Source organism: Nycticebus coucang, chromosome 11, assembly GCF_027406575.1.
Source record: "Nycticebus coucang isolate mNycCou1 chromosome 11, mNycCou1.pri, whole genome shotgun sequence".
Taxonomy (NCBI): Eukaryota; Metazoa; Chordata; class Mammalia; order Primates; family Lorisidae; genus Nycticebus; species Nycticebus coucang.
Genome location: NC_069790.1, coordinates 105,627,636 through 105,653,725, shown reverse-complemented (window position 1 = coordinate 105,653,725; position 26,090 = coordinate 105,627,636). Strand labels below are relative to the sequence as shown.

Genomic DNA, 26,090 nt, shown 5'->3' with positions numbered 1-26,090 from the left:
GCTTGTTGTTGAAGCACACCACGCGCGCAGACACAGCTAGTACCTAGAGCGGCGTGCAAAGATACCTCTATGAGGTATACAAGCTGGGCAAACTTGTTTTTCATGAAGCTGTTCTGCAAAAAGATTGCAGGCTACTTCTCCCACATGCACCTTCGTGCAAGAATAAAGTGAGCTAAAGTACATGTAAAGTCAACAGTATTCCATTCATACAGATTAAGGGCAGGGCATTTGTCAAATTCCCAAAGAGTAGCAAACTGGATTTGGGCAGTAGGCACATTCTTCTGGGGTCTTAAAATAAACTAACTTATCACTTCTTCCTAGTCTATTTATAAGATGCCCACTACTTTTGATAACGCCTTTGATTTTCCAGCGCACAGTGACTGGGGAGGTCTTCCCCAAGCGGAGCGCATAGGCAAACCGTGGTAGCAGGAAGAATCCGAAGGCGCTGGGACCTAGTGGAACAAGCTTCCCCGCAGACCCCCGAGGCAGCACAGGCTGACCAATCAGAAGGCTCTTTCGCGCACCCCCGCGCCAATCCCAGTCACCCTTTTCCCGGCCGCACTGGCTATTTAAAGCTGCGCGCCGCAGCCCGGTAATTACCGTACTGTTCTGTGCGGCGGTTTTGTGAAGCGCAGCAATTATGGCCGACCACGTTGTTCTCAACACCGGCGCCAAGATGCCTATGCTGGGGCTGGGCACCTGGAAGGTAGATGCTCTAGGGGACGGGGTCCTGCGGCTCGCTTCGGGCTACGGGCGGCCGGGGGCAGGGAGGGACCCGGAGTGACCCTGGGCTGTCTCGCCGCGTACGTCTGGCCTGCTGAGAGCCACACTCAGCTCAATGCCCACTGGGCTGGACCTGGGTGTGTGGTTGGGGCGCGGCGGCAGATTCGGCCTGGCCTAGAGCATCGCACTGGAGGTCCTGCGTTTGTGGTTTGGGAGCACCGCGCTGGAGGCCGTCCCCGCCCGGCGACGCTGGGTGGGCGGCTCCCCAGGCCGCAGTTGTAATGTAGGCGGGCGCCCCAAGCGGACGCCACCAAAAGGTCACGGAGGCCCTGGGCGTCGGGGCGGGGTGGACCGCGGAGCCTCTCGGGAGACTGAGCTCCAGCCTGGCTCCTCAGGCACCGTTGGCGCCTTTGCCTTACTTGTAAATAGTTTGTCCTCAGTTGGTTCAGCAGTTTACTCTCGGGAATAAGCGTCTTAAGTTGAGGCCACAGAAGGCAGATAATTTAATTAGATGGCACGCGTTTGCCCGGACCGATCTCGGGCTGTCCTGGATCTGTGAAACTCCACAGACAACCTGGGCACCCGATTGCTAGCTGATAACTATTAGCAAGCACAAAGGTTAACTTTTTTTTTTTTTTTTTGCAGAAAATTTAAATACCATGTACAGCATCCCCCGAGAAATGCCCCGCCCGTTGATAGGGGTAATGGGACATGAAATATAACAGTTATGAAAAATTGGATACTAGGATATGAAAAATTATTTTAGAAACAAAAATGATAGTCTGATAATGTGAAAATTGAAGAATACAGACAGGTGATATTATGGGAGCTGAGGCAAAACCCAGTACTTTTTTCTTTTTGAAGAGGTGAGGGTCTTGCTGTGTCTTCCAGACAGGAATGCAGTGGCCTGATCATAGTTCACTGTAGCCTCAAACTCCTGACTTCAAGTGATCCTTCTACCTCAGCCTCTCATTACAGACGATGCCACCACACCCAGCTTGTTTTTTCCTTGTTTATTCTTAGAGACAGGGCTGGCCTGGAATTCCTGGCTTTAAGCAATCCTCCTGCCTCAGGCTCCCCAGTTGTTCAGATTACAGGTAGGAGCCACCAAGCCTGGGTTAAAACCTGATGTTGTTAAGCAGCTGATAAATGAGCTTCAGGGTATTGTATATTACATTTTGCAGCTGTAACCTGGGTTTCTTTCATAAAGGAACTTTGAATATGGGCCTGGGTGTTGCATAGTTGCACACAAAGAAGGAAAAGCAAAAGATGAGTGCACTGAGATGGTTTGGAAGTAGGATAGGGGTGGTTAAAACTTGTGGTTGGAAATTAGTAAATGTAAAATTGAGGGAAGAATCATAGACTTGTCTCACACGGAAAGTATGTCTTGGCTAAAATGATCGATACATAATTTGTATTTCCTCCAAAAAGTCCAGTAGTGGTCGTAAAGGTATAATTGAATTATGGCCATGATACCAAGTTGAATTCTATCTGTTGCAGGTTATGCTCTTGGAAGGGATGTGAAAAGATGCTTTCTTGACAAAAGCAAATATAGTCCTTTTTTCATATTTCATGATGTAGCACACATACATACATATGTGACTGGAATAAAAGTTTCATCAAACAGTATTTAACCTTTCCATTATTTTTGTTCAATTCCATTTTTCCAAAAACTATGGTCATAACTTCAGAAATTAGTTTCTTGACCCATCATTTGAACATCACTATGCAGGGTAAATAAGGAGTCAAAGTTTATAAAAGTGGGTTTCAAATCATTTACTAAAGCACTTAGCACCCTCACAAGCTGTGTATTTGTTTAATATCATAAAATCTGTATTCCAGCAGACAGAATTCATGGAGAACTAGAGTCTTGTCTCCCGGCAATCCTTGAGTTAACAAACTTCCAATTTACGTACAAGTTACCCTTAGGAACAGGGGCTCTTACAGGTAACAGGCAAATGTACCTGTTCCAATTTACATACAAATTTAACTTTAGAACAAACCTACTGAACCTATCTCCTTCATAACCCAGGTACTGCTATACCTTGTTTGCTACTATTTTCAGCTTTTTGTAGGTATCCAAAGTTACGTGGTAAATTAATATAAAGAAGTAAAGTAACTTTGAGGTAGCTATGCAGTGAAAAAGCCTGCTTGTATTTCTGGGGTTAAGGAGTGGGGTGGTACAGAATTGTATGGAGGCATGTGGGTAGGGGCAAAATGCAAAATAAATAAATGGTCTAAGTATAGACTTGGAGTAAACTTTCTTTCTTTCTTTTTTTTTATGACTTAATACCTTTCTCCTAGAAAAATATTCTCTCCCAAGTGCTCCACAGAAGATGTAGTCATTTGTAATGGCTGTGTTATACCAGACTCAGCAGGACTCTACAGTCTGCTGTTTTATTTAAAGTCCTCAGACCGTCTTCTCCCTGCAGAGGTGAGAGTTTCATGTAGGTGGAGGCCATCTCTGCCCCATACTCCAGGTGGCTTAAACCTGGGTTTTCTCCTGCCAGTCTTGCCACTGAGTAGTCACTAAGCCCATAGCCTTGTATCCCCAGGAAGCCTTTCAAACAGAAATGACCTCTGATGCCCACTGGTGTCCTCTTACAGGTAGTGTTTTTGACGTAGTTGAAAAATTGATGGTAGTAAATGACCACTATAACTCTCCCATGTACACTAGGAATACTCCTAGGGATGGAGGCACAGCTATGTTTATCAATCTTTTTCCCATTATCACCTTTCTCCCAACCCCCACCTAGGAACCTATTGAGACTTTTTTCCAAATTACTCCTCCAAATAAAATTTTAATATCACAGATAATACTATGCATCTGTTTATGTCCTATAGTCTTTTAGAGGATCACAAGCCATTTTATAAGTTCCTGCCCCCCAGGAACTATTTTTTGCCTCTTGGGGGCATAGCGCCCCACTTTAAGAATGTATGAAGTGGAAGAAAATGTGTGAAGAAAGACTTCCTGCCACTTTTCCCTGGTGGGGCAAGCTTGTGGTGGCCCAAATCCTGGGACTTGGGAGAGAGTAGAGGAGCTCTAGGCATTGCAGCCAGCACTGGAGCTTGGTTCACTGTTCTCCTTCCTGGTCTCCTTGCAGGTCTTCACCTTCGCCCCCAACTCCACCCCCTTCAAAATCAATGACATTTTAAAAAGTCCAGTCATGGTGCATCCACATATCGAACAAGTAGAGACAATAGTGTCTTAGAATTGAGGACAGAGTGATTAACACAGAAGGGGGAGGGAGTTAATCTCTGTGCCTGTTGCTGAACTTGATTCTGAGTTTATAAGTACAGTGTTAGCCAGATTACCTGTGTTTCAGTGTGATAAACCAGGGGGAAGGATTCTTCTGCAGTCAGTCTTTATCATTCGAAGACTTTTAGACCATAAAATGAATTTGGACATACGAACCAAGTGAGGTTGGTTTATTTACATCAAAGAGTGAAAAGTACATTTTCTCTTCACTATGGGTAGTATATACCCCCTTGAAAGGGGTAGCACATGGGAATAATTCTCTGGATCTCCCCTGATACTTCCTCTAGTGGGAGTCTCACACACCTGGCAGAGGCTCCTGCTTGCATACTCACCGCAGGTCTGAGATGTCACTCCTGTATGTGTTGTCTGTGGCTCCTTCTCTACTACAGAGGCAGAGCCGAGCAGTTGACACAGACTGTTTGGCCCATAAAGACTAAAATATTTTTTTGGCCCCTTATAAAAGTATTCATCAACTCCTCTTCCACAAGATTCTAAGTAAATTAATTGAAACTAGGAGAAATATATTTTGACAAATGCCTGTTTAACTTTCATATGGTTAAAATGATTTACGTTTATAGTGAAAAATAGTAGAAAATTTTATTTTGGTACCACTAGTACTTTAAACAAAACCAATAATAAAATCGGTTACAGACTACTTCTCTTATAATGCCGGCTGAGTTTCTCTGAAGATATTAAATGATGCTTTTCAGTGACAGCTTTTCTGTGATATGCTGCTTTTCAAGGCTTTAGAGGTTGATGACTCTGTCTGTTTATTAATCTATTCACATCAAAAGTTACAGTTTCCTGTTTCTTGCTCTAGGGTTATCACTGGCACAGTGTTTTCATATTTCTTACCCAAGATTAATTTTTTCCCCCAAAGTAAAGTTTCCTTTATTCCCCCACCACTTCATTTCATAAGTAATACCTGCTAACTGCAGAAAATTTTTTTTGAAGTACAAGAAACAGAGTTCCCTTTTCCCAGAAATCCCCACAGTTAATAGTGCAAAGGATGCAGTGTCTGAGGTACTTTGTTTTTACTATAGATCCTGTCCTGTAACCATCTTTCTGTTTAGAGCTTGATTTTCTTTTTTGACTTCCAGAGGAAGTAAGAGGGAGGACTGTTATCTTGAAGTTACTAATAAGACCTACAAGCAAAAGGGAAGAGGATTAGGCTTTGTTTCTGTTTCAGTTTCTTAGAGCCCAGCCTGGAGTACAGTGGCATGATCACCATTGCTTACTGCAACCTTGAACTCCAGGGCTCAAGTGATCCTCCTGCCTTAGCCTTCTGAGTAGATAGGACTATAGGCACATGCCACCACACCCAGTAATTTATTATTGTTTTGTAGGGACAGGTCTTGCTGTGTTGCCCAGAGTGGTCTCAAACTCTTACTTTCACATGATCCTCCCACCTTGGCATACAGGTGTGAGTCACTGTGCCTGGACCAGATTAGGTTTTTAAAGGAATATTGTGTGTATCTGTGTGTATGAGAGGTACACTGATACTATCTGAGTTGGTATTGGCTGGCCTGTGAGTGGGGGACTCAGGCAGAGGCTTCTCACCGCCATCACTTGGTACCATCATCCCAGAACATCTTAAAGTTGCTGCCCAACATAGAGCTTCGAGGAGGTGGAAGGTTCTAGGGAAATGGGCATGGGTGGATTTGCCCAAGTCACAGGACAGATGAGTGGCAGGATCAGGTTAGAAACATGTAGGATTTGTACAGTTCAGCTATTTGTAATGTGTAGAAGCATGTTTTCATGGTTATGTTCTTTTATAAGTCTCAGTGTGGTCCTTTCCCTTCTTTTTGATTCTCTCTGTGTTGACATGGAGTGGGGAGATATTGTAATCGTGTCTGCATTCCCAAGTTTTTTGAGTGAGTTTCTCACCAGAACTAAAGATGGCTATTTCACTGTTAATAAGGGTTCAACCTTGAGATAATTAATGTTGAACATAGTTGTGGGTTCTGGTACATGTACATTTTTATTCCCTTTGAAAGCACTGATAGCACTTTGGTCAGCTTCCTAGGACAGGTGTCTCAGCTAACCAGCATCTGTCCGGCAGTTAGAAAACAACAACTTCTTCATGACTTCTTGTAGTCCTTGACTTTCTGTCCTTGACTTCTATTAAAATAGCACACAAACTTTCTTTGTTTTATGCTAACCATTTGCAACTTTGCCTTCCCAATCTCTGTGTTCTTTTGATTCCAAGAAACTGAAAAACCAACTTAAGCAGAAAAAAAAAGATGAATTTATGGGATGGGGAGCCACTGACCTCCCAAATGATGTTGTTGACTATGGGTATTTGGGATTTGAGGTTAACAGTGAGGCCGTCAGGATTTGGTCTCCCTTAGTGTTTCTCCAGCAGCTGCAGGCACATGCTGTCCAGCACAGGGACCACAACAGAACCAGAGCTTGTCCCAGTTCATCCAGCTCAGGTCCAAAAACTGGATCTCACGGCCCGGCTGGAGCCATGTTCCTGCCTCAGTGCCAGTCGCTATAGCAAGCAGTGTATGGCTAGCTCAGGCTTGGAAAGTGTGCTCTCCCCGTTGTCCAGGCCTGAGGACTGCAAAGTGAGTGTCCAGCCAGGCCCAGGACAGGGCACGCAGCAGCAGCTCAGCAGCTCCTCAGAGGGGAATCAGTCGAGGTGCTGTCAAGCCAGAAGAAAGTTCAGTGAGTGCTGGGCAAATGCTTTCCTCACCCAGCTTCTGACCCAGTTACTCCCTCCTGGGTGGGCTTATGCTCTGCCCTCCCTGCTCTGCCCTCCCTGATCACAGCAGTATAGCTGAACCTGGACGCCACAGAGAACCTGTGGTGGGTTGTTCTTTTCTGGGTATGCTGAGATTCTGCTTATTGTTCTTCAATATAGAGTGGGGAGGCTGCAAGCGCAGCTTCTGCAGTGCTCCAGGGACACATAATGTTGACAGATCATCTGAAGGCATCTTAGCCCTCACCTGAATTTAGCAAGCACCTGTAACTGGCTTCCTGGTCCCCGCATGGGAGTCCAACGCAGCTGCTACCAGGCTGTGGTACTAGGCTTGTTCTACTGGGCTGTGGTCTTCCTTTCAGCCTATTCAAAACAGCTGATGTCAAAACAGCAGCTGCCGATGGCCCTGGGGAGTTTGCCTTTTCATTTGTTTCTACCCTGGCTCTCCAAAGGAATGTGCTCCATTCATTCAGCAGTCCATTGAGCACATTTAGTGTTCAGCTTTTTGATCAGACCAGGAGCAGTGTCGGGGTGAGGGATGTGTCTGTGCAGTCTATCTGGATGCTGGTGAAGCTTGCTGCCACACGAGGACTTCTTCCTCCTCAGCAGTTAGGCTCCCCACATCTGTTCATGTCACTCAAGTGTTCAGATGGTTTGGGCATGGATACTCATTCAGTCATTTTACTGGGCTGACCACAGACTACATTGTGTCCCCGGTTCCTATCTTTTAATTCATTCCTCTCGGCTAATATCTCTGAGGGGCCTCCCTATCTCCACCCCCTGAAGCAGATCCTCATATGGTAGGAATTGACACACAGGCCTTCCGGTCAGCATCATTCGCATTCGTGACTTCATGACCATGATAATCTCCCAGAACGAGTGTTTGCCAGTATCAGAATTCATGCCAGACAGTACTGTAAAGGACAGGTGTTCACTGGCTGACCTTGGGAACCAAATGGGAATTGGAGTCCATAATACAGCTCGTTTTGAAGTATTTTGAGGTATTTTAAGGCATTGGTTTCCTTTAGTATTTCAGGATTCAGGTAGAGCAGGATTTTTTTTTTTTTTTTTTTGTGAGACAGAGTCTCACTTTACTGCCCTTGGTAGAGTGCCATGGTGTCACAGGACTCACAGCAACCTCCAGCTCTTGGGCTTTCGCGATTCTCCTGCCTCAGCCTCCCGAGCAGCTGGGACTACAGGCGCCCACCACAACGCCCGGCTATTTTTTAGTTGCAGTTCAGCCGGGGCTGGGTTTGAACTTGCCACCCTTGGTATATGGGGCCGGCGCCCCACTCACTGAGCCACAGGCGCCACCCTGGAGGATTTTTTTTTTTAATACAGTGGTTTATATAAATCAGTGGATGTAAAGAAGAAAGGAAATAATACAGACCCTTATTTCCTTGAAAAGTAATCTATGTTGCTATTAACTGGCTATCAGGCTCTCCTACAGTGAAATGATGTGACATTTCACCTAAATTCCCCTGTGTCTGAGGGCTCAGAGTTTAAAATGCCTCTTCTGAAGTGTACGCTGGCCTGTCTCAGCTGCTTCAGCAAGAGTCACTGGTTTGCGCTGCCGCTGTTCTTTAGCAAACTGTTTTCTTTTCTGGTTTTGGCTCCATGGGTTACATTCTTTTTTTTTTTTTTTTTTATTGTTGGGGATTCATTGAGGGTACAATAGCCAGGTTACACTGATTGCAATTCTTAGGTAAAGTCCCTCTTGCAATCATGTCTTGCCCCCATAAAGTGTGACACACACCAAGGCCCCACACACCTCCCTCCTTCCCTCTTTCTGTTCCCCCCCCCATAACCATAATTGTCATTAATTGTCCTCATATCAAAATTGAGTACATAGGATTCATGCTTCTCCATTCTTGTGATGCTTTACTAAGAATAATGTCTTCCACGTCCATCCAGGTTAATACGAAGGATGTAAAGTCTCCATTTTTTTTAATGGCTGAATAGTATTCCATGGTATACATATACCACAGCTTGTTAATCCATTCCTGGGTTGGTGGGCATTTAGGCTGTTTCCACATTTTGGCGATTGTAAATTGAGCTGCAATAAACAGTCTAGTACAAGTGTCCTTATGATAAAAGGATTTCTTTCCTTCTGGGTAGATGCCCAGTAGTGGGATTGCAGGATCCAATGGGAGGTCTTTGCAGTCCCACCAGCAGTGTAAAAGTGTTCCCTTCTCTCCACATCCACGCCAGCATCTGCAGTTTTGAGATTTTGTGATGTGGGCCATTCTCACTGGGGTTAGATGATATCTCAGGGTTGTTTTGATTTGCATTTCTCTAACATATAGAGATGATGAACATTTTTTCATGTGTTTGTTAGCCATTCGTCTGTCGTCTTTAGAGAAAGTTTTATTCATGTCTCTTGCCCATTGATATAAGGGATTGTTGGCTTTTTTCATGTGGATTAATTTGAGTTCTCTATAGATCCTAGTTATCAAGCTTTTGTCTGATTCAAAATATGCAAATATCCTTTCCCATTGTGTAGGTTGTCTCTTTGCTTTGGTTATTGTCTCCTTAGCTGTACAGAAGCTTTTCAGTTTAATGAAGTCCCATTTGTTTATTTTTGTTGTTGTTGCAATTGCCGTGGCAGTCTTCTTCATGAAGTCTTTCCTCAGGCCAATATCTTCCAGTGTTTTTCCTATGCTTTCTTGGAGGATTTTTATTGTTTCATGCCTTAAATTTAAGTCCTTTATCCATCTTGAATCAATTTTTGTGAGTGGGGAAAGGTGTGGGTCCAGTTTCAGTCTTTTACATGTAGACATCCAGTTCTCCCAACACCATTTATTGAATAGGGAGTCTTTCCCCCAAGGTATGTTCTTGTTTGGTTTATCAAAGATTAGGTGGTTATAAAATGTTAGTTTCATTTCTTGGTTTTCAATTCAATTCCAAGTGTCTATGTCTCTGTTTTTGTGCCAGTACCATGCTGTCTTGAGCACTATGGCTTTGTAGTACAGACTAAAATCTGGTATGCTGATGCCCCCAGCTTTATTTTTGTTACAGAGAACTGCCTTAGCTATACGGGGTTTTTTCCAGTTCCATACAAAACGCAGAATCATTTTTTCCAAATCTTGAAAGTACGATGTTGGTATTTTGATAGGAATGGCATAGAATAGGTAGATTGCTTTGGGAAGTATAGACATTTTAACAATGTTGATTCTTCCCATCCATGAGCATAGTATATTCTTCCATTTGTTAATATCCTCTGCTATTTCCTTTCTGAGGATTTCATAGTTTTCTTTATAGAGGTCCTTCATCTCCTTCGTTAGGTATATTCCTAGGTATTTCATTTTCTTTGAGACTCTGGTGAAGGGAGTTGTGTCCTTAATTAGCTTCTCATCTTGACTGTTATTGGTGTACACAAAGGCTACTGACTTGTGGACATTGATTTTATATCCTGAAACATTACTGTATTTTTTGATGACTTCTAGGAGTCTTGTGGTTGAGTCTTTGGGGTTCTCTAAGTATAAGATCATGTCGTCAGCAAAGAGGGAGAGTTTGACCTCCTCTGCTCTCATTTGGATTCCCTTTATTTCCTTGTCTTGCCTAATTGTATTGGCTAGAACTTCCAGCACTACATTGAATGGTAAAGGTGACAGAGGACAACCTTGTCTGGTTCCAGTTCTAAGAGGAAAAGCTTTCAGTTTTACTCCATTCAGTAGAATATTGGCTGTGGGTTTGTCATAGATAGCTTCAATCAGTTTTAGAAATGTGCCACCTATGCCTATACTCTTCAGTGTTCTAATTAGAAAAGGATGCTGGATTTTATCAAATGCTTTTTCTGCATCTATTGAGAGGATCATGTGATCTTTATTTTTGCCTCTGTTAATATGGTGGATAACGTTTATAGACTTGCGTATGTTAAACCAGCCTTGCATCCCTGGGATGAAGCCTACTTGATCATGATGAATGACTTTTTTGATGATAAGCTGTAATCTATTGGCTAGGATTTTGTTGAGAATTTTTGCGTCTATGTTCATGAGTGAGATTGGTCTGAAATTCTCCTTTTTGTTTGGGTCTTTTCCTGGTTTTGGTATCAGGGTGATGTTTGCTTCATAGAATGTGTTGGGGAAGATTCCTTCTTCCTCAATTTTTTGGAATAATTTCTGCAGTACAGGAATAAGCTCTTCCTTGAAGGTTTGATAGAATTCTGGAGTGAAGCCATCTGGACCAGGGCATTTTGGGGTTGGAAGATTTTTTACGGTTTCTTTGATCTCAGTGCTTGAAATTGGTCTGTTCAGGAACTCTATTTCTTCCTGGCTGAGTCTAGGGAGAGGGTGTGATTCCAAATATTGATCCATTTCTTTCACATTGTCAAATTTCTGGGCATAGAGTTTCTGGTAGTATTCAGAGATGATCTCTTGTATCTCTGTGGGATCAGTTGTTATTTCCCCTTTATCATTTCTGATTGAGGTTACTAGAGATTTTACTTTTCTGTTCCTCGTTAGTCTGGCCAATGGTTTATCTATTTTATTAATTTTTTCAAAAAACCAACTCCTTGTTTCATTAATTTTCTGAATGATTCTTTTGTTTTCAATTTCATTGATCTCTGATTTGATTTTGGATATTTCTTTTCTTCTACTGAGTTTAGGCTTAGATTGTGCTTCTTTTTCCAATTCCATAAGATCTCTTGTGAGATTGTTGATGTGCTCTCTTTCTGTTTTTCGAATGTAGGCATCTAAAGCGATGAATTTTCCTCTCAAAACTGCTTTTGCCGTATCCCACAGGTTTTGGTAGCTTGTGTCTTCATTGTTGTTATGCTCAAGGAAGTTAATGATTTCCTGTTTTATTTCTTCCTTCACCCATCTGTTATTCAACAGAAGATTGTTTAGTTTCCATGCCTTTGGGTGGGGTTGAGCATTTTTGTTAGAGTTCAGTTCCACCTTTAGTGCCTTATGGTCTGAGAAGATACAAGGTAAAATTTCAATTCTTTTGATTCTGTTGATAATTGTTTTGTGTCCCAGGATATGATCAATTTTGGAGAATGTTCCATGGGGTGATGAGAAGAATGTATATTCTTTATCTTTGGGGTGGAGTGTTCTATATGCGTCTATCAAGCATAATTGTTCTAGGGTCTCATTTAAGTCTCTTATATCCTTGTTTAATTTCTGTTTAGAGGATCTGTCCAGCTCTGTAAGAGGAGTGTTAAGGTCCCCTGTTATTATGGTATTATCAGATATCATATTGCTCAGACTGAGTAAGGTCTGTTTCAAGAATCTGGGAGCATTCAAATTGGGTGCATAGATATTTAGAATTGAAATGTCTTCTTGTTGTATTTTTCCCTTGACCAATATAAAGTGACCATCTTTGTCTTTTTTGACTTTAGCTGCTTTAAATCCACATGTATCTGAAAATAAGATTGCAACTCCTCTTTTCTTCTGAATTCCATTTGCCTGAAAAATTGTCTTCCAACCCTTGACTCGGAGCTTTAATTTGTCTTTTGAAGCCAGGTGTGTTTCTTGCAGACAGCAAATGGATGGCTTGTGTTTTTTAATCCAGTCAACCAATCTATGTCTCTTCAGTGGGGAACTCAAGCCATTAACATTTATTGAGATAATTGATAAGTGTGGTAGTATTCTATTCGTCTTATTTTGTGAGAGTCCATTGCTTAGTTTTATCTTTTGCATCAGTGTGGAGGTTTGGTTCTGTCCTTTAATTTCTGAGTTCTTACTTTGCTGCTGATCCATTGTGGTGGTCAGTGTGCAGAACAGGTTGAAGTATTCCCTGTAGAGCTGGTCTTGTTGTGGCGAATTTCCTCAATGTTTGTATATCCGTAAATGATTTGATTTCTCCGTCAATTTTGAAGCTTAGCTTAGCAGGGTATAGAATTCTGGGCTGGAAATTGTTCTGTTTAAGTAGATTAAACGTAGATGACCATTGTCTTCTTGCCTGGAAAGTTTCATTAGAGAAGTCTGCAGTCAATCTGATGGATTTGCCCCTGTAGGTCAACTGGCGCTTACTCCTGGCAGCTTGCACAATCTTTTCTTTTGTCTTGACTTTGGACAGGTTCATCACAATGTGTCTTGGAGAAGCTCGGTTAGAGTTGAGGCGACCTGGGGTCCGATAGCCCTCTGAAAGCAGTGTGTCAGAATCTTTGGTGATATTTGGGAAATTTTCTTTTATAATATTCTCTAGTATGGCTTCCATTCCTCTGGGGCATTCTTCTTCCCCTTCTGGAATTCCTATAACTCGTATGTTGGAACGCTTCATAAAGTCCCATAATTCTGACAGTGAATGTTCTGCTTTCTCTCTCTTCTTTTCTGCCTCTTTTACTATATGAGTTATCTCAAAAACTTTGTCCTCTACCTCTGAAATTCTTTCTTCAGCATGGTCTAACCTGTTGCTGATACTTTCCATTGCATCTTTAAGTTCCCTGATTGACTGTTTCATTTCCTTCAGCTCTGCTATATCCTTTTTATATTCTTCATATCGTTCATCTCTTATTTGATTCTGTTTTTGGATTTCCTTTTGGTTATTTTCCACTTTATTAGCAGTTTCCTTCATTGTTTCCATCATTTCTGTCATTGTTTTCAACATGTGTATTCTAAATTCCCTTTCTGTCATTCCTAACATTTCTGTATAGGTGGAATCCTCTGCAGTAGCTACCTCATGGTCCCTTGGTGGGGTTGTTCTGGACTGGTTCTTCATGTTGCCTGGAGTTTTCTGCTGATTCTTCCTCATGAGTGATTTCTTTTATCTGTTTCCTTGCCCTAATTTTCCTTTCACTTCCTCTTGCTCTTTAAGTTCTCGTGCCTGTGGACTAAGGGTTACAGGACCAGAAGGGTGAGAAGGTTTAAGAGCAAAAAAGGGATGAAAGAAAGGAGGACCGAGTGATACGAAAAAGAAAAAGAAAAATAGAGAAAGGAGAGGGGGTGGGTAAAAGGAATATTGACAAAAAGAAGAGAGGCACAGAAAGAGGGAGACAGAGCAATATAGGCGTACAGTAGGGTACTTTGATACAACCTTAAAAAAAGAAACCCACCTTCTGGGGGTGCCCAGTTGGGTGGTTCCCTTGAGGTCAGCAGCTCTTTGCTAACCTGATCAGACACAGTACCCCACCTCCACCAAGTAGAGAGGAAAGACAAAAATGCTATAAATCAAAGCAAAACAAGCAAACAAAACTTTACGGGATAAAATTGGCTGGAAAAACCAAATAATAGCGGTAGAAACACTAACAAAAATGAAGTTCTAATTATTGAAATAGGCAGCAATGGGAAATTATAATTAAACTAGAAAAATTGAGAAAGAAAAAGGATCTGTATGGAAAAGGTTGAACTTAAAAAACAAAAAAACAACAATCCACAACATCAAAATAAACAAAAAAAAACAACCAAACCAAAAAAAAAAAAAAGAAAACACAACCAAAAACAAAGCAGTATGTATATGTTATTGAATATTGTCTGGGCAACACGTGGTCTTCTGGGGTATGAGATGTTAATCACAGTTCTGATACGACTGGAGGCTGCTAGTTTCTCAAACCCCAGCAGGTAGACACCCTAAATCTCTCTTCAGCCCACTTAAAAGGCACTTTGAACTTGTTCACTTACTGAGCAGAAGCTTTCTCAGGGAAGTGCTTGTCGCTGGAATCACTGCTGAAGTGGCTATCCACTTACCCTGTGTGTCAAAACTGGTCTCCCTCTGCCCCCGAGGGTTAGGGCTGCAAGGCGGCTCAGACCCCACCCTTAGGCTACTTGGTCGCTGGGTTACCAGCTCCCACCCAATTCCAGCTCTGTGACCCTGAGGGCAGAGCTTGCCGGGGCAGATCGCTCACAATGTCTGCCTGTTACCCAGAGCCAAACACCATTAGCTCCGTCTGGCTCAGCGGCTCAGACTGGGGCCCTAGACAAAGGCCAAAGTTTTCCGCACTCCCGCTCAGGCTCTCCCCCAGGCAGTTCAGCTGAGTGCCAAGTCCAAAGACACCAAAACAGTTCACAGGTAAGGCCTTTCTGGTTTGCAGTCTCGCTGCTACTGAACTTACAGTTGCGGGCGGGTTTAGATGGATTGAACACACACGACCACTTGCCGGTTTTCCACTGTTTTAGTCCTCCTCTTGGGGTCCAGAAGTCTCTCGCTGACTCTTTGTATCCTCTCAGGGGTGATGATAGGCAGATCCCACCAGCCAGAGATGCCTGGAGTCCTATATCCCCAGACTCACGGTGCCCAGATGCAAGGAAGCTGCTACTCGGCTGCCATCTTGCTCCGCCTCCCATGGGTTACATTCTTTTTCCTTCCAGTCCTCTCCAGGCCAGGTCACGGAGGCGGTGAAGGTAGCAATCGACATCGGGTACCGCCACATTGACTGCGCCCATGTGTACCAGAATGAGCACGAGGTGGGGTTGGCCATCCAGCAGAAGCTCAAGGAGCAGGTGGTGACACGGAAGGAGCTCTTCATCGTTAGCAAGGTGACACTTTGCAGGGTGCCTAGAGAAGGACTCTCGTGCCCATTCATCCACTGGCACCATCCTCTCAGGAGCCGAGTCTGTACTCTGAGTACAGCTACAGTCATCACGTGGCAGGCGATTCTTCTAGGATATATGTGTTACCCAAGGCCATAGAGGGCTCCAGAGTTTGCCTGTCCATGGCTGTCTGTTTGGTTACCATTCCATCCGGGCCCACTGGTTAGAGCCCCAGGCTGAAGAGGCTGGCACTCCTTTCCAGGGAGTCATCTTTAAGGATGGTCCCATCTGCACACTGAATTTCCACTGCTGGCAGAAGCTGTCCCCAGGCAAAGGGCTTCGGGTGGGAGGGTGAGGCTAGTGTCACAAAGACCAGCCTGGTGGGAAAATTCCCCCGAGAATTCATAGTTAGGGCCTAGGGCTGGCTGGCTGACCTATCCATTCTGTTTTATTGTATGCCTTTTCTTTGGTCCTTGTGCAAGGTTTCCTTGACCTGGTCATCCTACCTTTTTTTTTTTTAAGTTAGGGCCTGTAGTATGAAACAGAAGCTCCTTCCAGCTTTTCAGAGCAGCAGGGTGAAGTGCATGGGCTGTGGGGAGTGGAGAGTGCTCTGTCTCGGAGCTGTCTGGCTCCCAGCCAGGAAGCAGCCCTGTGCGTGGCAGTGATGAGATGTGCTTTCTCACTGGCTTCAGCTGTGGTGCACCTACCATGAGAAGAGCCTGGTGAAAGAAGCCTGCAAGAACACGCTCAGGGACCTGCAGTTGGACTACCTGGACCTCTACCTTGTTCACTGGCCAACAGGCTTTAAGGTATGGGGCACACGGCTCTGACCAGATCCCTGAGCCCCAGAAGGGAAAGCATTACCGGGGCTTATTAGAAATCAATTTCAGGTCCCACCCAGGCCATCCGAGTCCCAACCACAGGTGACTCACAGGCACCCTTCCTCCAAGTTTGAGGAACGCCACTCTTTGTCATTTGGTGGTTGTATAATTTAAAACTTGATGTCTACTGTGTGTCCTGCGCACAGTCAGCCCTTGGCCCCTTCAACCAGCCTCCCTCTCTACCTCCAAACTCTTGCATACAACCAACCTCTGTGTGTGTGTGTGTGTGTGTCCCCACTCAACATTCCACACATATACCCCATTGCACAGAAACCTGATCAGTATTTGATGGCAGCCTGGTTCTTTGTACAATAAGAACTCTGCCTTCTGTCTAGCCATTGGCTCCCTAACCTGCATCACCTGCATCAGGTGCAAAGTGTGTGGGTTTCATCCTAGGGCTCTGTTTTACAGCCCTGTGGCATATTGGGGCCTAAAGAGACTTGACTTTTCTCTTGTTTTTTTTGTGTTAAGCCAGCAAAGCTTGGTCCAGTGATGGTTTTATAGGCCAGTGACCACCAGGACTTGGGCCCCATGAGTCCTGGTCTGGAGTCCTTCCCCTCTCCACACACTGAAGTCCGTGGTAGGGCTAATCTCAGTGACTGAGTATTGTCCTTATGTCCATCAGACCGTCTGTTCACTGCCGCCTATTTGATAGAAAAGTGTCTGTGGGTTATCTGTGTGTTTCCTTTTCCTTTTTTTTTTTTTTTGGCGGGGTATTCATTGGGGGTACAAGAAACCAGGTTTGTGTGTTTCCTTTTCATACTGACACACAGACTGGCCCTTGATTATCTTCCAAGAACTTAGCCAATGGTGGCATTTTAGAAGTTTTTTAGATGAAGTTTCCCCCAGCAGGTCTGTCAGGGGCTGCTACTGATTGTTTTGTTTGATTTTGATTATAATGATAGGCTGGGAAGGATTTTTTCCCACTGGACGAAGCAGGCAATGTGATTCCCAGTGACACGGATGTTTTGGACACTTGGACGGTAAGACACTCCCTGAGTGAGCCTTATTGCTAGGTGCCAGTTCCCTATTCTCCTTAGGAGTAATCTTCTCTGCCTTTTCTTACATTGCTTTTGGTTTATGTTCTTCTTGTCTCATCCAAGCTGGCCTGGCTTTCATGTTACCATATCTTGGCCTCTGAAATATCTAATTTGCTGGCACTGAGTAGTGAGGTCAGGGCCTGCTGAACTGCCACAGAAGATGCTTCTGATCCTGGTCCTTTCTGGACTCATTCTGTACCTCACAGACACTCTTTTGCCTTTAGGTCATGGAGGAGCTGGTAGATGAAGGGCTGGTGGCAGCTATTGGCATCTCCAACTTCAACCATCTGCAGATCGAAAGGCTCTTAAACAAACCTGGCCTGAAGTATAAGCCAGCAGTTAACCAGGTAAAATCCACCAGAAAGTTGGTGTTGGTGGGATCCTGTTTTACTGTCTGATCCTGGCAGTGGGTCTTGTCTCCATCACCCAGCCAGTGGCCATGAGGGTGCACCTGGGCCTTGGTGGTGTCCTGAGTTATGATTCAGCATGACAGGGCACATCTGGGAGTGGAAACTTGCAAGAGAGAAAGGGTTTGAGCCTAGCTTGTCATGACTCGGGGTCTGACAGATGAGCAGTACACAGTCCTTGAGATCCTTGGACCTGTGACAGCTGATAGATGGCTAAAGCCAGAAAAAGCCTTTAGACCCTATGGCCATAGAACATCTGTAACAAAGTCATTGTTCTTAATGTCAAGGATTTTGGCTGGGATACATAGAAAATTATTGTAGCTTATCTGGCAGTAAGAAGTTGGTAGGGGAATAACTTCTGTGTCAGGTCACCTTGTGCCCTCAGTAGCCCCCTGTTTTTGTTCGCAGATCGAGTGCCACCCGTACCTAACTCAGGAGAAACTAGTCCAGTACTGCCAGTCCAAAGGCATCGCAGTGACTGCCTACAGCCCTCTTGGCTCTCCTGACAGGCCCTGGTGAGCTTTCTGTGGAGTCGTGTTCTCGTGTGACTTGGTGAAGATTAGAAATGACTAAAAAACATTCAATATCAAAGAAAATGCTTCTAGAGCTGGTCTGAAGAAGCACTGGAATCTTGCTGGCTTTCCTAGATAAGTTGAAGCTTCTAGGAGAAAGATGCCTACTCTTTTTCTAAAGGGTTGTGAGTTTGTAACCCAGTTTTGAATCAAGAGGAGACTGGCAGGCTTCCCTCTCAGATCAATGAAAGGATTAGGGTCTGGGTTTCTGGCTGCCTTGAATGGCAGTGATGATGTTTGTTGATCTGAACCGTCTTTCTGTCCTCAGGGCCAAGCCAGAGGACCCATCCCTCCTAGAGGATCCCAGGATCAAGGCGATTGCAGCCAAGCACAATAAAACTCCAGCCCAGGTACAGCCATTTCTAGGGGTTTGCGACTGTTTCCAGGACTAAGTATATTCTTGCAGGTCCCCATTAGCTAAGAGGGATTGGTAATGGCCCTCGAGACCTTGCAGGGGTCCTGCAGTTTATAGTAGAGAGTGAAAGGATTAGGGCTGCAGACTCTGCCATGGGCTTTTCCAGCAGCAGTACCTGCCCACGCTGCCTGGGGGACAGCTCTTGGAATTTATGTGGCCGTTCATCTCTGTACAAATATAAGAGCTCTTATTATCAGCTGTGCAGGAAATGTTCTTAAACTTCCAGGTGCTCTTGTGAGCTTCCAGTGCAAAGTCTCACTGTGGGCACATACATGGCAACACTGAAGCACATGGTACAGTGGCTAAGAGCAGGACCTGGACTCAGATCTGGACTTGACTGTGACCCCTGCCTGGAGAAGCTAGTCCAGTAGTTTAGGTGTGAAACTAGTTCAGGTGTGACCTGAACATCTCAGAGCCTCTCTTTTCTCACCTCTCCAGGGTTGTGTGTGTGAGGCTGAGTAAGAAGGACAGGCAGAGTGCCTAGTGCACATACGCACTCATCCTCTCTCTGGATTCACAGGTTCTGATCCGGTTCCCCATGCAGAGGAACTTGGTGGTGATCCCCAAGTCTGTGACACCTGAACGCATTGCTGAGAACTTCAAGGTAATATCCTAGCTGGTCAGCCAGCCCTGGCCTTCCTCAGTGAAGTAGGGGATGGGAAGACTCTTCCCAGGGCCCCTCCTACAATCCTTGGATTGTCGTCTGTGGGAACCCTGCCATGCTGTCCTCTCAGGCTGGGGAGCCAGCTTCAGTCAGCTGCAGCGAGTGAGCTGTGGACTTCAGACTGATTGCTCATTGGTGGAGCCAGGTGTGGGGTAGGGGCAGCATTCTGCCTCGGTGGCTCCATGCTGTGCGTGCATACCCCTTTGCTAAGCTTCTCAACACCATATAATCTCATTTTCGAGCAACTCTGACTGGGTTTGCGCCACAGCTCCATTAGTTGCCAGCTGTATGATCTTGGAAGAGTTGCATAACTGCCTTATGCCTCAGTTTCCCCATCTGTAAAATAACTATTTCGAGGATTGTTAGGAAGACTGAATATGACGGTGCATCAAAGTGCTTCACACGCTGTGTTAATACCTTAGTAAGTGCTCAAGAAACATGCTGATAAGCCCAGGGATTGCAAAGGTCCTTCTAGGCTCCATGGCCCACCTGCTAGCTCTGCAAAGAGCCCATATGATAATGGGCAGAGCAGGGCTTGTGTCAAGGCACCAGGGAGTGTTTGATGTGGGCACCCAGAGTGCCCTAGAGGGCATCCCCAGCTGCCTAGAGTTGTCTCCCAGGTAGAGGGAGCTATCCTGAGAGGAGAACTGCTCTAGGAGGATCCTGATGGCCCAGAGCATCTGCTCACACTAGGACGCTTGGTCTTCATCCAGGATCTGGCTCAGAGTATGGCACAGCCATGGCCATGGGTCTTCTGAGCAGACTGGCTCTGTTTCCACAGGAGCAGCTTATTTTGTCTGTTTCTACTGGCTAGAGGCTGGCCAATAACACAAGCCACTTGTCACATAGGAGACTAGGGTGAGGGTGAGCATGGGGAAGGGGAGCAGGGCTTATTGTTTAGCAGAAAAGACAGTTTTCTTCTTACGTACAGACTTAACTAGTCAAGATAAAGTATCTGAGCAGTGGCCACCCTGGAAATAAAGGCATATCCTACTAGAAGTGGATCCTTTGTTTCATATTTCAGTGTTTCAAGGTAGTATGAAAAAAAAAAAAAAAGAACTGGCTCGGCACCCATAGCACAGTGGTTACGGCGGCCACATGCACCAAGGCTGCTGGGTTTGAACTCTGTGGGCCAGCTAAACAACAATGACAACTGCAACAAAAAATAGCCAGGCATTGTGGCAGGTTCCTGTAGTCCCAGAGAAAAAGAAATGAGTCATCTCAAAATGCTATTACTTTTTTCATCTCATTGTGTAATTTTGTGCCTTTTCCCATAGTTATAAAATCACAGGATCTACAGCAGCCTCTTTGCCTCATCTTCTGAGGCTAATGACTTGCCGTGGCTCTGGCTATATGTGCACCCTCTCCTGCCTGTCTGTCTGCTTCTCTGTCTGCCTGCCTGCCAGCCTGCCTACTGGTCTGTCTGCCTGCCTGCTTCTCTGCCTGCCAGCCTGCCTACTGGTCTGTCTGCCTGTCTGCCTGCCTGCCTGCCTGCTTGTCTTCCTGTCTGCCTGTTTGCCTGCCTACTGGTCTGTCTGTCTGCCTGCCTGCTTGCCTACCTGTCTGCCTGTCTGCCTGCTTGTCTTCCTGTCTGCCTGTCTGCCTGCCTACTGGTCTGTCTGTCTGCCTGCCTGCCTGCCTACCTGTCTGCCTGCCTGTCTGCTTATCTTCCTGTCTGCCTGTCTGCTTGTCTTCCTGTCTGCCTGTGCTTGTCTGCCTGTCTGCCTGTCTGCCTGCCTACTGGTCTGTCTGCCTGTCTGCCTGCCTGTCTGCTTATCTTCCTGTCTGCCTGTCTGCTTGTCTTCCTGTCTGCCTGTCTGCCTGCCTACTGGTCTATCTGTCTGCCTGCCTGCCTGCCTACCTGTCTGCCTGCCTGTCTGCTTATCTTCCTGTCTGCCTGTCTGCTTGTCTTCCTGTCTGCCTGTCTGCTTGTCTGCCTGTCTACTGGTCTGTCTGCCTGTCCGCCTGCCTGCCTGTCTGCTTGTCTTCCTGTCTGCCTGTCTGCCTGCCTACTGGTCTGTCTGTCTGCCTGTCTGCCTGCCTACCTGTCTGCCTGCCTGTCTGCTTATCTTCCTGTCTGCCTGTCTGCTTGTCTTCCTGTCTGCCTGTCTGCCTGCCTGCCTGTCTGCTTGTCTTCCTGTCTGCCTGTCTGCTTCCCTGCCTGCCTGCCTACCTGTCTGCCTGCCTGTCTGCTTGTCTTCCTGTCTGCCTGGCTACTGGTCTGTCTGTCTGCTTCCCTGCCTGCTTATCTGTCTGCCTGCCTGTCTGTCTGCCTGTCTGCCTGCCTACCTGTCTGTCTGTCTACCTGTCTGCTTCTCTGTGTCTGCCTATCTGACTGCCTGTCTGCCTGCCTGCCGGCCTGCCTACTAACCAGTTTCCTGGCTTCCATGCCAGCTGAGTTGTGAGCAGTCTGCTGCCTTCACGTTGGTGTTTCTCTCTGACCAACACACCTTTCTTGCCCTCTCTATGAAAACCTTATTATTCTTAGGCCATCTTAAATACTATCTTACATGGCATATAATTAATTATTCTTTGTATTATAGCTATTTAAATACATCTGTCCTTTGCTTTGTTGTAAATAGGAAAAGACACATCTTACCCATCATTATCTCATCACTGGTGTTTATTACAGAAGTGCTTAGTAGTGTTTTTGAAATAGAATAAAAAGTATCATTTTGCTTGGAAGTGTTAGAAAGCAAGGACTGTTCTCATTGTTCCAGGTAGCATCTAGCCAAACTGTGTGTCTGCTGAATTGTAGTAAAATAAACGTCCTCTAAGTTCACTTTCCCTTCTGCTCCTCCCTGCTCCAGGGCATGGAAGACACCTCATCTGGGTTCTGCGTAAAATTCTGTCCTTGACTTATTTGCAGAGCTTACTGGATTTTTATTTTTTAGGTCTTTGACTTTGAACTGAGCAGCACTGATGTGACCACCTTACTCAGCTACAACAGAAACTGGAGGGTCTGTGCCTTGGTGAGGTAAGTCCCCGTGTGACTGACAGTCAGTTCCTAGGAAATCATCAGATGCTGCCGAACAAAAGAACGATCCCCGCAGGCCTTCTCATCCGCTGGCTTTTGTCACAGCTGTCTCATGTTTGCACTCTCCTTGCTTTTGTATCCATGTGCAGCAAGGAACATTTAAACCTGCATCAGCTGAACTGCACTGAGCCAGGGGGGGATATAAATGCCAAGAGATCTACTCTTTATCTTCCTGACCCAGAGGCATTGCCCGCCTAACCTGAAATAATGCTTTTGTCATGTAATTTTTAAATCCTAGTGGCTTCTCTGAAACCAGATGATCTCAGGTGGCCTCGAATCAAATCCTGGAAGAATTTGCCTATGACTCTTGGTCTCAATGACCCTGATAAAAGGGGCGTAATAGGATAACTGTGAAGCTGGGGCTCGTCAGTTCCTGCTCTGACAGTAGTAAGCCACATGACTCTGAGAATGTCCTTTATCTCCTCTGACCAAGCCGGGTCACCGAAGGCCCCTCCAGCTGCACATTCCCTGGTTCTTTATATTGCTTCTGAATTGTTGTTTGGAATCTATGGTAGATTACTAGGAAGGTTTTTGATTTTCTTTTCCTTCCAGTACAACAACTAAATAAAGTTTAAAACTTCTACTTTCGAGAAGCAAGTTCCCATTTTTCAGTGGAGACTAAGACCCTACTTCTCTCTCACTACCCTTGCTCTTGTCTGAGCTCTTTTCTACTGTCTTCTTGAGCGCTTTCTCTTCTGAACAAAACGGCACCACACCCTAAGACGCAGGGTGTGGTGCTAGCTTTCTCTTCCCAGCTTCTGTGCTCTCACCTGTAGTTCCAAGTTGGCCCTGCTGGTGGCTTCAGCCACAGCCCCAGGCAGATGCCTGCCAAGTTTGCATCTTGGACCCGAGTCTCTTGTGCTTCAGGCAAGCATGTGCCTGGCAAGCCTATTCCTGTCACACTGTGGCCTCAGACTCCAAATAGGTCACAGTTTATCACGCGTAGCCCCTCCCAGATTTCTACGAAGGCAGTTTAACCTTTAGATATTACAATCTTTTTCTGGATTTAATTAGCAAGGGAAAGAGAAGTGAAGCAGTCACCAAGGTACATCCATTCTTTCAGAATCTACTTCCTTCATTCCGTTTTTCCTTTGCCCTCCCACCGTGGACAGAGTACACTGAAGCACTCTCTGGACTGACAAACCACAGTGGTTTTCTAATCGTTCGTTTTCCATTTAGATTCCTCCCACCTTCAGTGCTAGTCTAAAAACAGATGTCTACTGCTAGTCTAAAAACAGGTGTCAGATCCTGCACCCTACTAATGAGTGCGCTGGGGTTGGCGTGTGAGGAAGAGGCTGTCCTTGACATCTCCAGGTCCCTGGGGGAGCTTTGGACATTTGAATAAGAGCTATGTACCACAAGCTGGGTTCACTCTGCCTTTCACTCCCTCCTTGTCATTGTATTCCCAGTGTAAGCCTTTGGCCCTTCAGGTAGGCCAGTGAGCCTTGGTAAACACACCTGCACCTCTCAACCCTGTTTCTACCCCGTGTTTCCAGTATCAAATCCTCAACTATTGTGTTGGGCTCTCTTCACCTCCTGCTGATATTAGGAAGCTTCTGGAGGTATCTCCTGTGTACCTTGGAGCACTTGGGGTTGTTTCACTTTGAAATGTCAAATAGACTTAACGTCTATCTTTTTTTTTTAGAGACAGAGTCTCACTTTGTCACCCTTGGTAGAGTGATGTGGCATCACAGCTCACAGCAATCTCCAGCTCTTGGGCAATTCTCTTGCCTCAGCCTCCTGAGTAGCTGGGACTACAGGCACCCACTACAACACCTGGCTATTTTTTTGTTATTGTTGTTGCAGTTTGGCCGGGCCCAGGTTTGAACCCGCCACCCTCGGTATATGGGGCCTGCGCCCCTAGACTGAATGTCTCATATGTTATTATCTCTTTGCTCTTTACATCCTGTTACTAAGACAGAGAGGTACTGTCCAGCCATACCAGCTGGACTGAATTACTGGGAGGCAGGAATCCTCTTACCGTCCTGCACGCCTCAGGTACAGTGCTGGGCACACAGGAAGGATGGTGTCTGTCACACATGTGCCTGGTGACAACCCATGGTAAAGGGGCCTGGGGAGTGAGCTGCTACCCCAGCTGCAGACTTGTGATCTGAAGACTCAGAACTGCCTTGTTGCCTCTAAGGCCCCTATTTCTGCCTGTAATGAAGCACTTAGCATTTCTGTGTGTGGAGAACTTGTTATAGTCAAAATCACTTCCTTGATTAGCAGATGTATCTTCTCTTTTCTCCTGACAGCTGTGCCTCCCACAAGGATTACCCCTTCCACGAGGAGTTTTGAAGCTGCGGATGCCTGCTCTTCCCAAGTGACCAACACCTGTTTTTCCTGCCTCATCTTTGTTGCAAATGTGATGTGGCCTCAGTTGAGGGACAGCGACCTTCAGACTGGCCAGTGAGGGCATGTCTGGCTTGATGTTGGGTCTGGAGGGCAGTATCAGTAGAGTAGAAGGATCTTTAGTTTTCCTTGCCCTTCTTTTTGCCCAGCTGGGGAAAATAAAACCCGAATACCCTTTCTGACCAAGGAGAAGCAAAATCTACAAAGTCAAAACAGTGCCACTAACAGTTGAGTTTTGACTCTTTAAACAATAATCCGTTTAGCCAGACTTCTCTTTGCCTCAAATAAAAAGTGCTTTTGTGAACTTGATGCTGTTCTATTTTGTCTTGGGTTTTTGAAATGATAAGCCACCTTTTGTCTCTCTCCCAACCATCACTCCCTGCATGTACAGAGCAGGCCGGTCGCCTCTGCTGCAGGAGTGAGAACTTGACTTTTCTTTTACTTGGGGTTGCTTGCCCAGTACTTCACCAGTTTAGCTTTAGGGCAGCAGAGCTTGTCCTCGCCTGGCACTGGAGTCGCCTGGGGAGACTCCTTGTCTTAATGACCTCATGATGCCTGGACCTCACCCTGAAGACTGGGGTGTGGTCAGGACATTAAGAGTTTTTATAAGCTGCTTTATTCTAATGTGTAGCCAAGGGGAGAACCACAGCTTTAGGGCCAAACTAGGACATAAACCGATTTTCAGTTTCACAGATTACGCATTTGTTCTCCTATCTGTGAAGGCCAAAGTCAGCTGTTGACCTTATAAGTAGCACTACCTGAGAGAAGCTGCTTTTATGAAACCCATTGTGTAGACTAGAGGGAAGAAAAGCATCAGAGGCATCCAGCTGGGCGAGGATGAGTGTGTTAAGTGGGGTTACAAAAGGAAGGGCCTTTGGGTCCTAATACTGGTGCTTATTTGTATTGCTAACATTTCCTCATCTAGAATTAAATTGATAAAGGCCAAGAAAGAGATGAACTGAGCAGGTGCTGACCTGAATGTTCATAACATTAGGTTGTTTTGTCACTGGCTTTATCTGTTGGATGGTTATAACTCCCATGATCGAGTCACGTCAACTACTTTGCACATTCATCCATGTTTAAGATACAACCCCCCCACTCCCACCGCAATACAGTTAATTAGGCTGCAGTGGTCGCTGGGCCTTACCTAGGGATGAAGGGCAGCACCAAGCCCCACCTGCCGCGGGCTGCTCCTCACTACCTGCCAGCCTTGGGCCTGGGCCCTCGAGACATCTGCTTATCCTGGTGGTCCAGCTTCCCTGAGCAGGACCCACCTTACTCCAGCTTAAGATGCAAACCTCAAGTCACCCTGTGATCATTAAGAGTGGACTTCAGTTTTGTTATAGTGTTTCCTCCATGACCTGATCCTTACACCTATTTCTTCGGTCAATAATTGGTATAAACATTTGGCAAAACTTTGAGGCAATCACCAGTTTTCAAATGAGTTAACTGCCTTCTAGATCCCTGCTGAAGATTGGCCACTATACTAAGACAATTAGAAGGGGCATGAACAAGATAAAAGGCGAGGCTGGGCAAACTCCCCTCCCCGTTAACAGAAAACCTTAGACTCTGACCATTGCCCTTTAGAAGGAGCCCTGCCCTTGGTGAGCGAAGAGGTAGAGAAG

The 26,090-nt window shown here is 45.5% G+C and overlaps 1 protein-coding gene across 1 annotated transcript; it reads left to right on the top strand.

The window, feature by feature from the left end:
- Positions 1-549: 549 nt before the first annotated feature.
- On the top strand, positions 550-24,769 carry AKR1B1 (aldo-keto reductase family 1 member B). Its single transcript, XM_053609063.1, has 10 exons — positions 550-706; positions 14,936-15,103; positions 15,790-15,906; positions 16,884-16,961; positions 17,243-17,365; positions 17,834-17,940; positions 18,266-18,347; positions 18,933-19,016; positions 21,971-22,053; positions 24,369-24,769. Exons 1-10 carry the CDS (start codon positions 641-643, stop codon positions 24,409-24,411), a joined length of 951 nt encoding a protein of 316 aa, XP_053465038.1. The 5' UTR covers positions 550-640; the 3' UTR covers positions 24,412-24,769.
- Positions 24,770-26,090: the final 1,321 nt, after the last annotated feature.